Raw genomic sequence first — 17,945 nt, 5'->3', positions numbered from 1 at the left:
ACTCCAAAGCTGCCATTAATAATCCAACGATCTCCCCAGAGAAGCATGATCCAGGCCATATGGTCTAACAAGATGTTTAGACCACTAATTATGAAAGCCTTACTTGACTATTCATATGTGAAAGGGTCCTCTATGACTCAAAGCTGAGGAGGGTGGACTGGATCAGATTGGACTGTGAAGTTACTGTCATTTCCCTAAGAGAGGCTCTAGGCTAAAGGCATGTGGAAAAGATTCCTATAAGTGAGCAGGGTAGGAGACCTCTGCTTGCAACCAACGAGTTAGTGGTCCATGCCTTGTTTATATGCCTTAACCTAGAAGAGTGAAGTACCCAGAAACCAATGGTAACATAAAATGAAAACCACAACAGAGGCCTGCAGTGTCTGTGTCACCACTTCACTCACAACTGTCATTACCTTCCCTGACCCGAATTGGACCTGATATTATGGGTCCAATTCCTGGCATCATGTTGCTAAAATATTAACGGACCAATACAAATGTCCTTAACTTTTGGGGTTAGTACCTCCTAGGAGCCTTGAGAAGGTACACTAGCTCTTTGATGAATGCAAAACCCCACGGACTCTTCCTGGGCATTATTTGATGCCATGTATAACAAGGTGCCAAGACTCTAGCATTACGCTTCTGGAACCTAAGGGCTTTTCCCAGCCTTATCGTTCTGGTAGAGGCAGACCCAAGTTATGAAGAAGTCTTTTGGGACAACCAGGAAAAGAAAGTAGCCACCTATGAAGAGGGCTCACAGTGACAACACTGACATTTTTTCAGTAACAATACACATTAGATTAAGATAATAGGAACAAAAAATCGAGAAGTAGAAACAGATTTAAAACAAGAAAACTGTACCTTAACTGAAATCTAAGCCTTTCTTAAATATTTTATGTAGAAAGGAGAGAGGGAATCTAATTAGTATTGTGGGTTCTCTTATTTGCTTAAAGGAACTCTGAATTTTTATTCTTATCTGTCAAAATCTGTCCACTGACCGGTATTGAGTCCCCTAGGGAGGAGAAAGAGGGTAAAGAAGAGGCAAAGACCTCTACAACCAGCAATCCGTACAGGGCCCTTCTCCTTACTTGAATATCTATTGCTTGGCGCTATGTCCTCACAGTGAATGAAAACCTGTAAGGTAAGGCCCAAGTCTTGTTTAGCAAAATTGGCAGAATCAAATGTGTGTAGCATTTCCATGACTACAGTGACCCAAATGTTCCTCTCGTCATTTCCAGCCCCAAAAAGGTCCTGTTTGACCCTGAGTCCAGAAAATTACTTTTTACAGGTGCTCCCCCTAGTTACAGGGTGAAAGTGACAGAAGGGGGGAAAAAAACGGGAAACAAAGGCCAGACTTTGCTGCAGCTCCTGGTCTCCAGGGAGAATTCTGGAGGCATAAAGATGGTAACTTAAGTCCTGCAGTTCTCTCCAGGACTTTCTTTACCACTCTTGCTTTGCTCTTATTAGTGTCACTTTCCCTGATAGCCTCCAAACACTTCCCAAGATACATGTTAGCAATTACCTCCTGAGTATATGGCCTCCTGATATACATCTGAAGGGCCTCCAGACTAATGTCTTACTAGGCGGTAGTAAATAACCTTATCTTAGCAGCAGTTATCCCCTCCCTCATGGTCCTGAAAGCTTTACTTGCAAATTCCTTAGAGACTCGAATTTTCCTTAGCCCCTACTAACTAGGAAGTATTTAATCAATCACTTCTTACAAACTCTTCTTGCCGGTGGGTCCTGTCTTTGTACTACTACTGTATCCTGGGGAACTGGACAGGAAAACTGAGAAAAAGCACCTTTTTGCACTGAAAATGGCTCAAGAGTTTTGTTTTGTTTTCTTAACCTTTCACTCTTAGCCCTACTCACATCAGCACTACTACAATTTTAGCTCCTGGTTCATTGATCTATCATTTATTTTGTTCATATTTTGTTTATTTCTGTTCTAATCTTTATTATTTCCTTCCTGCTACTGGTTTTGGTTTTTGCTTGCTCATCTTTTCCTAGTTCTTTTAGGTGTAAAGGTAAGGCTGTTTGAGAGTTTTTCTTGCTTTTTTGACGTAGGCCTGTTTTGCTATAAACTTCCATCTGAGAATTGCTTTTATTGCATCCCAAAGATTTAGGACCATTGTGTTTTCATTTTGTCCCCACGTATTTTTTTATTTCCTCTTCTATTTCTTGGCTGACCTACTCATTCTCTAGCAGCATGTTATTTAGCCTCCATATATTTTTGGTCTTTCCAGATTTTTTCTTGTGGCTGATTTCTAGTATAGTGTTGTGGTCAGAAAGGATATATAGTATAACTTCAACCTTCTTGAATTTGTTGAGACTTCTTTTGTGACTTAACATGGGAATGTTCCATGTATGCTTGAAAAGAATGTGCATTTTGCTTTTTTTAGCATGGAATGTTCTGAATATATCCGTTAGGTACATCTGGTCCAATGTATTATTCAAAGCCATTGTTTTCTTATTGATTTTCTATTTGGATGTTCTGTCTGTTGATGTAAGTGGGGTGTTACAGCCCCCTACTATTATTGTATTAGTATCAATTATTTCCTTTATGCTTTTATTTTATTTTAAAGATTTTATTTATTCATGAGAGACAGAGAGAGAGAGAGAGGCAGAGACACAGGCAGAGGGAGAAGCAAGCTCCAAGCAGGGAACCTGATGTGGGACTCGATCCCGGGTCTCCAGGATCATGCCCTGTGCGGAAGGCAGGCGCTAAACCGCTGAGCCACCCAGGGATTCCCTCCTTTATGCTTTTAATAGCTGCGTTATGTATTTGAATGCTCCCATGTTGGGTGTACAAATAGCTACAATTACATCTTCTTGTTGGATTGTTCCCTTTATGATTATACAGTGTCCTTTGTCTCTTGTTGCAGTCCTTGTTTTAAAGTCTACTTTGAGCAATGTAAATATTGTTACTTTGGCTTACTATCACTTCCATTTGCATGATAAATACTTTTCCTTCCCTTCAGTTTTGGTCTGTGTGTGTGTGTCTCTAGATCTGAAACGAGTCTTTTGTAGTCAGCATATAGATGGGTCCTGTTTTTTGTTTTTTGTTTTATTCATGAGAGACACAGAGAAACGGAAGCAGAGACAGGCAGAGGGAGAAGCAGACTCCATGCAGGGAGCCCAACATGGGACTCAATCCCGGGTCTCCAGGATCATGCCCTGGGCTGAAGGCGGCGCTAAACCGCTGAGCCAACCAGGCTGCCTTGTTTTTGTTTTTGTTTTTATTTTCTTTTGTGTGTGTGTGTGTGTTTTTAATCCATTCCATCACCCGATTTCCTTTGATTGGGTTAGTCCAATTACATTCAAAATAATTATTGATATGTATGTATTTACTGCCATATGTTTGTTTTTGTAGTTCTTCTCTGTTCCTTTCTTCTCTTGCTCTTACCACTCATGATTTGCTGGCTTTCTTTAGTGATATATTTGGATTCCTTTCACTTTAATTTTTGCATTTCTGTTACCACTTTTTGATTTGCAGTTACCATTAGGTTTGTATGAATCATCTTCTGCATATAGCAGTCTATATCATGTTGATAGTCGCTAAATTTGAACCCATTCTTTACTCCTCCCCCTTCCCACATTTTAGGTATATGGTGTCACACTTTATATCCTTTTATTTTGTGAATCCCTTAATTTCTTTCTTAGATATACTTAATTTTACTACCTTTGTGCTTTCTACTTTTCTTACTCTTGCTTATGGTTTTTCCTTTCCACTCAGAGAATCCCCTTTAACATTTATTGCAAGACTGGCTTAATGGTGATAAACTCCTTTAGCTTTTTATTTATTTATTTTTTAATCTGGGAAACTCTTTATGTCTCCTTCTATTCTGAATGATAGCCTTGCTGGATAGAGTATTCTTGGTTTCTCCTTTCAGCACATTGAATATATTATGCCACTCTTTTCACCTGCAAAGTTTCTGCTGAAAAATCAGCTGATACTTTGTGGGTTTTCCTTGTATGTAACTGTTTTCTTTTGTTGCTTTTAAAGTTCTCTCTTTATCACTACTTTTTGCCATTTTAGTTACTATGTTTCTTGGTGTTGAAGCCTCTTCTTGTCTTAGACCTGGATTTCTGTTTCCTTCCCCAAATTTGGGAAGTTTGCAGCTATTATATCTTTAAATAAATTATCTGCTCCCCTTTCTCTCTCTTTTCCTTCTGGGAGCCCTATAATGCAAATGTTATTACATGAGTTCTATTAATTTATTTTAATTTTTAATTATTCTCTTTTCTCCTAGTTTGCTTTCCATTACTCTATCCTCCAGCTTGCTAATTTTTTTCTGCTTCCTTTATTCTTTGTTCTATCTCATATATTTTTAATTTCAGTTACTGAGTTCTTCATTTCTGATTGGTTCTTTTTATGTTTTCTATCTCGTTGTCGAGGCTCTCACTGAGATCCTCCACTTTTTTCTCAGGTCCTGTGAGTATACTTATGACTATTACTTTAAATTCTCTATCAGGCTTATTATTTATCTCCATTTGATTTAGCTTCTTGCTGTGATTTTGCCTTGGTCTTTCATTTCAGACATATCCCTCTGTCTCTTCATCTTGTCTAACTCTCTTTGTCTATTTCTGTGTATTAGGAAAGTCAGCTACATCTCCTGCTCTTGAAAGTAGTGGTTTTGTGAAGAGGAAGCCCTGTGGTGCTCTTCAGTGCAATGTTCCCTCTTCATCAGAACGTGGTGCTTCAGGCGTGTCTCCTATGTGTGTTGCATGCACCCTACTGTTGAGGCTGAGCTGTGTTTGCCTTCAGTCCAATCATCTGCAATGGATTTCTTTGCCTATTATGGACAGAGTTTGAATCCTGTGCTGTTGAGCTTGTGTCGAGTCAGACCAGGCATTTACTAGACTGTGAATTCCACAGTCACAGTGAATTCCAAAGTGTATGGTTATCATCCCCTTTCCCCCAGGCATGAGTCATTTTGGAGTTGTGCTGGACTTTGTCCAGGCTTCTTGCACATTGTCATGCTTGTGGCACCACATTGGGTGGACTCCTGCTGAGGGTGTGTTGGATGGGGCAAGCCTGCTGGAGAATACAGGGTTTGCTGTGTGTTGTTAGCACAGTTTTCACAAATCTGCTGTGGGAGGGGATCTCTAGCTGCTTTGAAGAACTATCAGGGGTGGGTCCACAGGGAACGCTGTTGTGGGGCACTCTCTTAGCAAGCTAGGTCGAGAATGTTTTGAGTGTCACTGGTTCCCACAGGTGTCCATGTATTTAGCTGGAGATATGGGGTCGACAAGAAGAAGGAAATGGCATCCACCAGCTCTTCAGCTCTTCCATTCTTAGATAAGTCTCCTAACATTTTCTGGCCCTCCAGCATTGTTCTGAGATTACTAAATAAATCTCTTTCCCATATACTCCAGGCATTTTTCAAACTGCTGCTTCTATGCTGTATCTTAGTGGTGTTGTTTGTTATACAAAGATGCTTTCCTGTCACCCTTCAGTTCTCCCAGAGCTGAGTTCATTGATTTTTAAAGTTTCAGGTGTTAGGCCTCACTGATTGTAAGCAACTCTTGAAGTTAAGGGCCCTGGTTTTCATAGACAAATGTTATGGGGACTCATTTGTGTGTCCCCTGTGTCTCAGGTGTTGGTGTGGGGATCTGCTCTTCTCCCTTCTTTGTATCTATGGGGTTCCTCCCTCCCACAGTCAGTTTCATATGTCATCCTAGTTCCTGACAATGTCTCCACCTTTCCTACCCTCTTCAATGTAGCCTCTTCTCTATATTTAGCTATGAAGAGTCTGTTATGCCAGTCTTCAGGTTATTTTCTGGGATATTTACACTGATGTGGGTGTTTTCTAGGTGTACCCATGGGAAGAAATGAGCCTGGAATACTTGTACTCTGTTGGAAGTTTATTTTTATTTTTTCTAAAGATTTTATTTATTTACTCATGAGAGAGAGACAGAGACAGAGACATAGGCAGAGACAAGCAGGCTCCATGCAGGAAGCCTTTGCGGGACTCGATCCTAGGCTGGGATCATGCTGAGTCAAAGGCAGATGCTCAACTGCTGAGCCACCCAAGTGTCCCTAAAGCAAAATTTTTAATTCTGTCATTCCTTATACATTTATTAGCTACTGCCAGTTGCCTCTTAAGGAAGATTCCTGGAAGATACTATGTATTAAAAAAGATGCCTGCTTACATTCCACTGGTGTGTGTTATGGCTTTGTGTTTACCCATGTGGAAATTCATATGTTGAAGCCCTAACTTTCAGTAGCTCAGAATAAAACTGTATTTGGAAATAAAGCCCTTAAAGACATGGCTAAATTAAAATGAGGCCATTAGAATCCAATCTGACTGGTGTCTCCAAAGAAGAGAGAATTTGGACACACGTAGAGACATCAGGGCTAAATACGCACAGAGAGATAACTATGTGGAAAAGCAGCAACATGGTGACCATATGTAAGCCAAAGAAAGAGGCCTCGATAAAACCAACCCTGCCAGCGCGTTGATCTTAGACTGACTTCTAGTCTCCAGAATTGTTAGAAAATAAATTTCTGTTGTTTAAATCACATAGTCTGTGATACTTTGTTATAGCAGCCCTAGTATTATGCAAATACTGCTGCTATTGTAATAAATATCTAAAAATGTGGAACTGGCTTTGGAACTGAATAATGGGTAAAGGCTGGAAGGATTTTTATATTAGATAAGCCCTAGATTGCCTTGAAAAGATTATTGGTATAAATATGGACATTTAAGATCCCTCTACTGAAAGGAAGAACATGTTATTAGACACTGGAGGAAAGGTGATCCTTGTCATAAACTGTGGCAAATAACTTGGCTGAATTGTGTTCTAGTGTTCTGTGGAAAGGAGAAGTCATAAATGACAAACTTGTATGTATAGTTACAGGCTCATAGCCAGATAGCTCTATTGTTCCATCTTGAAGAATGCCAGAAGTCCAATATCCTTCCTTTATTTTATCCCATTTCTGTCCCTTTCATTCAATATGGCAATGTTTTTGCTGGTATAACCCCATTTCTATCCCCAGCTACTGCTGAGATGGCTGATTATTGAGAATTACTCTCAGGCCTTAAAATGTAAAGAATTTTCCCTGGTAGGATTTGAACTTGCTTGGAACCTATCACCCATTTCCTCGATTTCTCCCTTTTGGAATGGGAATATCTTCCCTAAGCCTGTCCCACCACTGTATTTTGGAAACAGATAAGGTGTCTGGTTTCCCAGGCCCACCTGGGAGCTAGAGAGAAATTTTGCCTGATGATGAATCATGCCTTCACTCTTACCTACACCTGAGTTAGATGCTGTTTAGATGAGATTTGGGTCTTAGTGTTTATCCAGGAATGGGTTAAGATTTGGGCGGCTGTTGGGATGGAAATGAATGTATTTTGCATGTGAGAGGGATATGAATTTGGGGAGGCCAATGGGTGGAATATAATGAGCTGAGTTGGGCTCCTCCTGATTCATATGTTGAAGTTCTTAACACCTATGCCTTAGAGTGTGATTGTATTTGGAAATAGGGCATTTAAAGATTTGATTAAATTTAAATGTGGCCACTAGTGTGAGCCATTAGAATTCAAACTGGCTAGTGATCTCCTAAGAGGAAATTTTTTACACAGAGAGGGACACCAGGACCACATGCACAAAGGTTGATCATTTGAAGAGGCAATAAGAAGGCAGCTATCTGAAAACTTAGGAGAGAAGCCTCAGAGAAAACCAACTCTGCTGACACCTTGATCTTGAATTTCTAGGTCTTAAAACTATGAGGAAATGTATTTCTATTGTTAAAGCCACCTAGTCTGTGGTATTTTTTTATAGCAACCTGAAAAAAAAAATCGTACAGTGGGTTACCTGCAAATACCTAGTGCAAGGGACTAAAAAGTATAATCTTCATTCTTCTAAAAAGTGGGGATTTATTTTTATGGCAGCAGAGGCGAACTGATTTGGTGGGATTATCTCTTGGACTGTATCATAACCCCTGCAGAGATTCTGGATGCTAAGAATTTTTCCTTTTTCTTTTTAAAATATTTTATTTATTCACGAGAGACACACAGAGAGAGGCACAGACACAGGCAGAGGGAGCCTGATGTGGGACTTGATCCCCTGACCCCAGGATCACACCCTAAGCTGAAGGCAGAAGCTCAACTGCTGAGCCACCCAGGCATCCTGAGAACTTTTTCTTTTTAACAAGGTTCATGTAATACTTAAGGTTGAGAAACATTGAAGTAGAGTAATATCTGTGGTTAGGGACTATATTATTTTGTACTTACTTTGTTAAGTGCTTTAGTAACCTAAGAATGAGAACTTGGAATTCTTTCAATTGTTTAATTAGTAATGGTTGAGCGCAAACTGTGCCAGAGAGGTTAGGTGTAAAGCAAATGGGATAAAGGTAAGACTTGAACTGTGCCTTAAAGGAGTCAAGAATTGGGATGTATGGTGGAAATTTGATAAGAAGATATTCCAACTTTTCCTTTATAGTTAGACTTCATTTAGGTGAGCTTTAATTACAGACTGAACATACAGTTCACAAACTGAACATAGATCATGGCAATTGTAGATATGGTCTATTTAGCTGGCTCAATATTCTAAAAATATTTGAATGAACCTTTAGCTAGACACCTACTTTTTAATTTGGCCATAGTCCCCCACTCTCCCTATTGCTTTGTACTGAGCTGCTTTCTGCTTAGACACTGACTCATGCCTCAAGCATGAAGGCATTTGCATTAGCTCTTCCTAGTGGGCACTATATAACATGAGAACAAAATATACAAGGTTAAGGACTGTCTGAATCATCCCAGAGCTATTGTCTACCATTTGTCTCTTCTCTATGCCATAAGAGATAGACACTGTCCTGAATTTATATGGTCTTTTTTTTTAAAAAAGATTTTATATATTTATTCATGAGAGACACACAGAGAGACAGAGAGAGATGACATAGGCAGAGGGAGAAGCAGGTTCCATGCAGGAAGCCTGATGTGGGACTCGATCCTGGGACTTCAGGATCATATCCTGAGCCAAAGGCAGATGCTCAACTGCTGAGCCACCCAGGCATCCTGAACTTATATAATCTTAATCAGGAGAGTTTGCTTTAGCAAAAAAGGAAATATCAGTGGCCCCTCAACATGGTGACTTTTCAATTATTTTGGGGAGACAGAAAGGTGGAAAATAGTTTTGAGGAACTGACAGGACAGAGCAGATATAAATCAGGAATGATCAAATCAAGGCAAGCAGCCAAAGATCACTTGGCACAGCTCATCTAGCAACACTTTGTGTAGACCTGGGCCTTGAAAAGTGGTCAAGGGGATTTCTAGAGGACGATGGAATAAGCAAGGCTATGCTCAATCTTAAATTTAGGTTATGCTTAGCACAACTTTTAATGGATTATTGAGGTGGATTTTATTTGCTAAATTGTTTCAAAGGTTTGACAGATAAAACTTTCCCAAACTTTAATTCAGAATAATAATGCAGACATTTTGCTAAGATTGCAAAATTTAGCAAAGAGATAACTCCAGGAGGGGATTTAGCAGGACTTTAAAACTCACATTTTTAATACATATTTGATACTCTTAGCCACCTTTCTTCCTTTAACCTCTCTAACATACTCATATATATATATAAATATATATATGGAATATTACTCAGCCATAAAAAGAATGAAATCTTACTATTTGCAACAACATAGATGAAGCTAAGAATATAATGCTGAAAAGACATGAAGAGAAATCTCACAGAGGAGGACATAGACATGGCCAACATGCACATGAGAAAATGCTCTGCATCACTTGCCATCAGGGAAATACAGATCAAAACCACCATGAGATCCCACCTCACACCAGTGAGAATGGGGAAAATTAACAAGGCAGGAAACCACAAATGTTGGAGAGGATGCGGAGAAAAGGGAACCCTCTTACACTGTTGGTGGGAATGTGAACTGGTGCAGCCACTCTGGAGAACTGTGTGGAGGTTCCTCAAAGAGTTAAAAATAGACCTGCCCTATGACCCAGCAATTGCACTGCTGGGGATTTACCCCAAAGATACAGATGCAGTGAAACAGCAGGACACCTGCACCCTGATGTTTATAGCAGCAATGTCCACAATAGCCAAACTGTGGAAAGAGCCTTGGTGTCCATCGAAAGATGAATGGATAAAGAAGATGTGGTCTATGTATACAATGGAATATTACTCAGCCATTAGAAACGACAAATACCCACCATTTGCTTCGACATGGATGGAACTGGAGGGTGTTATGCTGAGTGAAATAAGTCAATCGGAGAAGGACAGTGTATGTTCTCATTCATTTGGGGAATATAAATAATAGTGAAAGGGAGTATAAAGGAAGGGAGAAGAAATGTGTGGGAAATATCAGAAAGGGGGACAGAACATAAAGACTCCTAACTCTGGGAAACGAACTAGGGGTGGTGGAAGGGGAGGAGGCCGGGGGGTGGGGGTGAATGGGTGACGGGCACTGACGGGGGCACTTGACGGGATGAGCACTGGGTGTTATTCTGTATGTTGGTAAATTGAACACCAATAAAAAATAAATTTATTATAAAAAAAAGAATATAATGCTGAGCAAAATAAGTCATAGAAAGACAAATACCATATGATCCTACTCATAAGTGAAATTTAGGAAACAAAACAAATGAGCAAAGGAAAAAAAAAAGAAGACAAACCATGAAACAGGCTCTTAACTATAGAGAACAAATTGGTTATCAGAGGAGAGGTGAGTAGGAGGATGGGTGAAATAGGTGATGGGGTTTTTGTCATTTTTTTTTTTTTTAATTAGAACAACTATACGCATCATCAGGGTCAAGCTACAGCCAGAATCCAAGCACTTCTCTCCACCTCCACTCCCATTGTAAGTCATCCCATCACTTGCCTGGACTATTGTGTCAGTTTCCCCACTGTTCTTCCAGTCTTTGCCTTTCCCTTAGCCTTTCTCCATCCTGGAGTGGTCTGTTTTCTACACGGAAAGGGGTTTATCCTTTTAAAGCACAGGCCAGATCATGTTACTTTCCAACTCAAAATCCTCAAACATCACATTTCTCTCGGAACTAAACCCCAAATTCTTACAATTGACCACCAATCTGAGCCCCATTTTGTCTTTGAATTCGAGTCCCACCTACCACCTCTAGAGGAGGGTAGGGCCTCACCCCACTGATTCTGTCGGAAAGTTCCCCAGGCCCCAGCTGTTCCTGCCTTAGGACCTTTGATTAATAGTCATATTCAGTTCTCCTTCCTCTCTGTAGGTCTCTGCTCCTGGCAATTTGCTGTAGAGGCCTGGCCTGACAGTCCTATTTTCAGTGATACCTGCCATACCTCCTAAATGTTTCACATAGTTAATTTTTCTTCCTGGCACTTATAATCTGACATGCATTGATTGATTGATTCATTCATTTCTAATTATCCATTATCCCTCGCCTCCACACTTCAATCTAGAGGACAGCTACTAGGTCTATTTTGTTTACTGCTATTATCCCCAATGCCCACAAGAGGGCCTGGCTGAAAGAAGGTGTGGATGAACAATTGATGGAATAAATGAAATACATGCCCATCATTCTTGCACACTCCATGTGAGGAGAGTTGAACTCTGCAAGGGGACTACAGCTCAAGCCCAGTGGCTCCTGCATTTGCTTCCTTTGACACACAAAAGCCCAGGTCCTGGGGTCTTCCCTCATCAGGAGCAGGTAAGCAGGCCTGTGGCAGGTCTAGTCCTGTCCCAAACAACAGATCAGAGAATTTCTCCCAACCCCAAATCACATCCTACCTGAGAGTTGTTGTAGTAGAGTTTTCTTCATCTTGATACTTCTTCAGAGCCTTTGTGGGCTCTTATATGATTTGTATTCAGGGAAATAGCCTGGCCGGCCAGCCCTCACCCCATTACCCACTCACGCCAAGCGGCCACCCACCATCTGGGACCACGAAGAGGGCAAATAGGAGAGATATTAGATTGGGAAGAAAGCATCACAAAGTTTGTATTTTGTATTTTGAAAGCACAGGCTTTGTAAAAATCTTCGCATTTTGAAATAAATTGATATGAGTTACAGGAAGTGAAACTCAGCAAAACCATCTTCTCAGTGGAGATAGAGATCCAGGAGGGAGGTATTAGCATAATGTTCAAAACGGAACGAAAATGTAATTCACATACAGAGCAATACATGCCATTACATGGTACACACACATCAGGCGTCTACTAATGAGGGACTGCTTGGATACCCAGCTGCTGAGCACAATGAAGGCAACTGGTGTGGATATAGCCAATGAAGCAGGGGGACGTGGGGGACGACTCTTGGGATGAGATTGATAAATTAGAACACTGACTAAGGTTCTGACCCTAGCAGAGGTCGTTTGTATTTTTATAGGATGAGATCATTTACATTGTCATTGGAGAAAACAACTTTTTGCATCTTCGTTATATAACCAGGCTTGCGGCTTCATTTTCTGCAAGTTGACTTCTGCACTTAAAAGAGCAGTAAAATGCCCTAATCGTAAAGAGTAGGTCATAGTGAGGAGAGTCCAAAGACTCTTGGTGGGCCTGTCTGATGGGTGCCCCTACCGAGACGATAAAGCCCACAGTCACCTTTCCTGCTCGTCTTGCAAGTTTTGGTTCTAACAGGGACAGTCCAGTGCTGCATATTTTAAAGTCATCAGAGGAGTACACGTGACGAAGGCCAGAAAGCGTCTGGGACTAGTCTTAGGTGCTGTGTGTTTCCATGACTCCCTCCTCTACGTCCAGTCACGGGGAGGCTCCCGTCCTTTCTGCTGCTCGGTCACCCTTGAGCCTGGGTCCCGCCGCTCAGCACCCTGCAAGCGACGATCCCTTTAAACGTCACGAATTAAGTCTTCCTGCCCACCTCCGTAGACTGGCCCTCCAGCTCCAGCTCGGGGCCACACGGAGGCTTACTGAATAACGGCCCCGAGGACTTGGGATCTGACTCCCGCTGTGAAAACAATACGGTGGGAGGGAGGGAGTGGAGGCGGAGGGGGGCTGCAGCAGAGCCCGAGGACATCCCAGACCCGGCCCCCGTGGGGCCACCTGTGGCGGGGTGCAGGCCGGGCCGGGAAGAGAACGCGGGGCTCAAAGCGCCGGCATCTACGCCGGGGGCGCGGTGCAAGGGGCCCTCTAGTCCCGGCCTGTCGCCCTCGCCCTAGGCCGTCACCCCGGCGCCCGCCGTCGGTGGGAATCGGCGGGAGAGCGACGCACGGAGGCCGGGGATGCTGCGGGTCCACCGACAGCGCCCCCGAAACGGGCTCCCCCGCGCGGAGACTTCGCCTCCTTCAGCATCTTGCCGGGTCTATTCAAGGGTGACGGGTCGGGCTCCGCCGGGGCCCGAGCCACCCGCCAGCTCGTCCCGCGCTCGCCGGGCCTCGGGGCCCCCCCGGCTCGGCTCCGGAGGGCGGCGCGGGCTGGGAGCGGGTGCCCGCGGGCGCGTGCCCAGGAGGGCGGGGCGGGCCGGGGGCGCGAGGGGCGGGGCCGGGGCGGGGGCGGGGCGGGAGCGCGCGCGGGGTGGGGTCGGGGCGCGGGGCTGGGGTCGGGGAGCCGGGCCGGGAGCGCGCGCGGGCCGGGGCCGGGGCCGGGGCCGGGGCCGGGGCCGGGGCCGGGGGCGGAGCGCGGGGCGGGGCCGAGAGCGCGGGGGCGGGGCCGTGGGCGGGCCCGTGGGCGGGCCCGTGGGCGGGCCCGTGGGCGGGGCGCGGCCGGGGCTGCGCGGCGAGGGCTGCACGGCGCCGCCAGACTCGGCGCCCACCCGCCCGCCGCCCGCCGCCCGCCGCCCGCCCGCCGCCCCGCGCCCCGCAGCCCCGCCGTCCGCGGCCTGAGCCCCGCCGCGGCTCCGCTGTGGCGCGCACCGCTCGGGCCCGCGCTGCCGACCTGCGCCCGCGCCCCGACAGCAGCGCAGCGCGGAGAGGACGCGGAGCCATGGGCCGCCTGCCCCGGAGGGTGGCGGCGCTGCTGCTCGGGCTGCTCGTGGAGGTAGGGGCCGAGGCCGGGCCGCGCCGCCCCGGGCGCCTCGCAGCTGCGCCCGCCGAGCGCGAACAATGCCGGGCTGCGCGGGTGCGGGGCGCGGACGCCCCGAGGACCACCTGTGCGGACCCGAGAGGCGGGCGGCGGCGGGCGGCCGCGCGGACCTGCGTGTGCGGGCGCCCGACGGCCCCTCCGGCCTGCCCCGGCTCCCGGGCCTCCCCGCCCGCGCCCCTGCCCTTGGGTCTCCCCCACGGCCCTTCTCCCGCGCTGCGGGGCTGCTCGCGGCGGCCGGGGAGACCCAGGTGTGGCCTTTGAGCCTCGCACCCCGAGCGCCGCCGAGGAGCGCGGGGTGGTGCCCGCGGGGTGGTGCCCGGGGGCCGGGGGCGGGGGCCGGGGGGCGGGGGCCGGCGCAGGCGCGGGCGGGGCTGGAGGCTGGAGGCTGGAGGCTGGAGGCTGCAGGGTGGGGCGGCTCCGCGGCGGGCGGTGCAGGTGCGACCCCGCGGGCGCCGCGCCCCGGGCCCTGGGCCCCCGCCGCCCCGGGACGTGGGGTCAGGTGGAGCGCGCGCGGGCTTCAGGTCCCGGGGAGAAATCCCTCGGAGACTTGGGTGCTGGGCGCGATTCGCTGGAGCCTGGGGGCGACTCGCCGCGCGGGAGGGTGGGAGCGCCCCTCGTGCCCTCGCCCCCGCCCACCCCGCGCCCCGGGCCTGGAAGGTCGCGCCCCCGAGGTGGGGGGGGGGCTCCCCGTCTTTGCTCAAGCAGGTTCTTTGCAATGTGAGCTAATAGGATCCTCTGGGGTGTGGAGTCTGGATTAGGGTTCACGCAACTCCCTGCTCAGCTGCATTGTTTTGGAGGAAATTTGCCTTAAATCAATGACCTCGGAGTTAAATGGGTGGTGAACGCTGACGCCCCTTCCTGTCTTTTCCATTCCAGAGGGTTGGAGAACTCTTTAATATTGGGTGTCTGTGCTGGAAGTGACTTGGCTTTCTTAGCTGATTAAAAAATAATTATCAGGGAATGTTGGGAGGGAGCGTGTTCTTGGCACTCGGAAGGGAGGCTGATGGAAAAGCTTCTTGCGCCAGGCTTTTTATTTTTGTTTATTTTGTTCTTTATATATATATATATATATATATATAAAATATATAAAAATATATTTTTATATAAAATTAAATAAATTATAAAAAATTAAATAATTAAAATTATTATATTTTATATAAAAATATATAAAAAATATATATATATATATATATATTTTTTTTTTTTTGGCGGGGTGCCTCTTCGCTTGCATTCTTTGCATTTGGTCAGAATTTTAAGACCTTAGAAATCACATCTCGGCCGTGACGCACCAGACAGAGCTATGGAGAAGTGAGTCTGAGACAACTGTTTACCCAAAACCCAATGCATCTGTACTTAGGAATGCAAGGCCCCCTCCCAATCCCCTTTTAAAATCAGCTCTTGATAAAATTTAATATCCCACTGCCTGGCTTCCTCTAGGTCTTCAGTGTATGTGGTGCTGTGCCCTGTTATGTAGTCAAGACTGCCTCAGGGACCCAGTTCTTTCCAACAAAGCTGTTTTGTTGCATAGGAATTTATCATCTTAATAGGGTGTTCAGATCATGTCCGGAAAGTTGACACAATCTCAAAGGCGGAACTGTGACAACAGGGAAACTGAAATGACTGGGCTGGTGCTTTCACAAGTCAAATAGCTAGATAACTGGTAATTTTTGTCTTTAATGGGATCGTGTGGTGTAGCCCACTTTTACAAGATTGTCCTAAGCACCTATTTTGTTTCTGGTGGAGAGGTGTCTGAGGAATTAAGGAGATTTTCTTTCTTTCTTTCTTTCTTTCTTTCTTTCTTTCTTTCTTTCTTTCTTTCTTTCTTTCTTTTTCTTTTTTTGTATTTCATCACATGGAATTTTATCCGTGAAATAGATGCTGAGATGTTTTCATCTAAAATTGGCTGTTGTCAGAGCATCTTTGATGCTATTGAAGTCCCGAATCACATACATAAGTGGGCAATCACAGTGGCCAAGTATGTGAGGAGGCAAAGGGTTCTCTTTACGTTAAGCACATAAAACTATTGATGGGGCCCTTTGGTGGCCTCTGACGGCCACCTGCAACCCGGGGCAGTTGCCTCTGTTTCTTTGTTCTGCTTGCCCCGGTTCAATTGTAGTTGTAGTGTGGTTGATTATATACTAGCTGGCGGCGGTTATTCCGTTCCAGCCCCGCAGCACTCTCTTCCCAGCCAGCACCACCCAGGACCGGGCAGAGAGGTTTTATTTATTCCGGCAAGAAGCCCCTGAGTAGGGGGGGAAACTAGAAACTGTTCTGAGAAGGGCTTTCCTCCCCTGTCTCACCATCTCTTTATAGAAATTCACTTACCTAGGAGACACAAAGACTGCATATTTGTTTTTTACTTATCAGACATTTATAGAGTGCTTTCCCTGTGTCAAGCACTGTTCTAAGCACTTTACAAATATTAACTGATTACAAATAGTAGCTCAGCCATTAGTTTTATTCTCATTTTTTTTTATTTTTATTTATTTTTTTTTTATTCTCATTTTTTTATTTCAAATGGAAGATGTTATAAAGAACTTGTCCACAGTCTCACTGTTGTTAAATGTGAAGGACTTGGGATATAAAACCAGGTAGCCGGGCTCCACCTCACCATGCTGCACTGCCGGCTCTCCCACTGCTGGGTTTAGACATGGGAAGAATTTGCTCATAGTATGTCCTGAAACCAGAGGTGGGCTTGGAGAGATATGTGTCCCAAGAAACAGGTAAACTAGCAAAATACTAGCTCTAGGAACTCCGTCACACTTCCTTAGGTGAACCATATACTTTACTATCCAAACTGTGACACTTAGGAAAATGAAATGGGGGGCTCCTAATAACTGCCTGCATGGCAGGCACCCATCAACAGGACTGTCCTAGGAAACTTGGTTGTGTGCTCACCCTGAAACCTAGCCTGTGGATAGCACCATCCTTTTGCCATAGAGGCTTCTTGGGAGCTCATTACTGAAGTGACCTTTCCTTTCTGTTCACTCCATGTTTCCCATGAATTGCATGAGAAGCTGATGAGGGCCCTTATCTCATCTCCCCCACTCCCCTGTCACTCTGTGCCAGCTGCTTAGGTCCCAGGCACCCAGGTCATGAATGTGGTCCCAGAATCAGGTAATAAAATTCTAAAGTTCCATGCTTCTCTTCTGCTCACTGGCTCCTGTGAGGCCCTGAGAACAGGGCCTCAGGATGCCTGAATGTGCTAAGCTGTCTCCTAGTAGCCCTGGTAAAGGAATTCCCCGTGGCCTTCCCTGAGCTGCAGCAGCACCTTAGAAACCAAAAGAGAAAGAAAGTTTCAGATCTGATCGTGCTTTAGTTGAACCTGGGGAGTAATTAGGCCCTAAGAGTATGTGCCTCCCAGGGGCTTTTTATCAGAGTGCCTCATTTTCTAGATAATGTCATTGCAGTCTCTTTCTAGAGGTCAGGTTGTTGATGCTTTTTTTTTTTTTTAAGATTTTATTCATTTATTCATGAGAGACAGAGAGAGAGAGAGGCAGGCAGAGACACAGGCAGAGGGAGAAGCAGGCTCCACGCAGGGAGCCCAATGCGGAACTCGATCCTGGGACCCCAGGATCACACTCTGGGCTGAAGGCAGGCGCCAAACCGCTGAGCCACCCAGGGATCCCCCTGTTGATGCTTTTATAATATATTTAGTAGTTTTTGTTCTAAGGACTCTGAAATGAGCCTAGAAATATGTAGTGTACTATTTAATATAAGGTTTCCCAGTGCAAGTGCTGGGAGCTCTTTTGCATCTATTCACAGCGGAGACTGAACTCTACTGGGTTACTTTATTGAAGGGACTGGCATGGGTATCATTTTTATTCTCCCCTGGAACCTCAAACTGGAAACCTTTAAGTGAGGTTGTTCCATGTATTTCAAAGTTGTTCCTACAAAAGAACAGAGGCTAGAAAAAGGAGAGGTCTTCTAGAAAGAAAAGGTTGGAAAGTGAATGAACATGGTC

The 17,945-nt window shown here is 45.3% G+C and overlaps 1 protein-coding gene across 1 annotated transcript in view; it reads left to right on the top strand.

Annotated features, from left to right (window-relative positions):
- The first annotated feature begins 13,745 nt into the window (after positions 1-13,745).
- The window catches only part of VOPP1 (VOPP1 WW domain binding protein), a 99,986-nt gene continuing 95,786 nt past the window's right edge, over positions 13,746-17,945 (top strand). Inside the window, 1 exon segment of the mRNA XM_055301238.1 lies at positions 13,746-13,936. Coding sequence (XP_055157213.1) covers positions 13,883-13,936 — 54 coding nt within the window. The 5' untranslated portion in view covers positions 13,746-13,882.

The sequence above is a fragment of the Nyctereutes procyonoides genome, unplaced genomic scaffold (assembly GCF_905146905.1).
Source record: "Nyctereutes procyonoides isolate TBG_1078 unplaced genomic scaffold, NYPRO_anot_genome, whole genome shotgun sequence".
NCBI classification, from domain to species: domain Eukaryota; kingdom Metazoa; phylum Chordata; class Mammalia; order Carnivora; family Canidae; genus Nyctereutes; species Nyctereutes procyonoides.
This window is presented reverse-complemented; position numbering and strand designations above follow the sequence as displayed.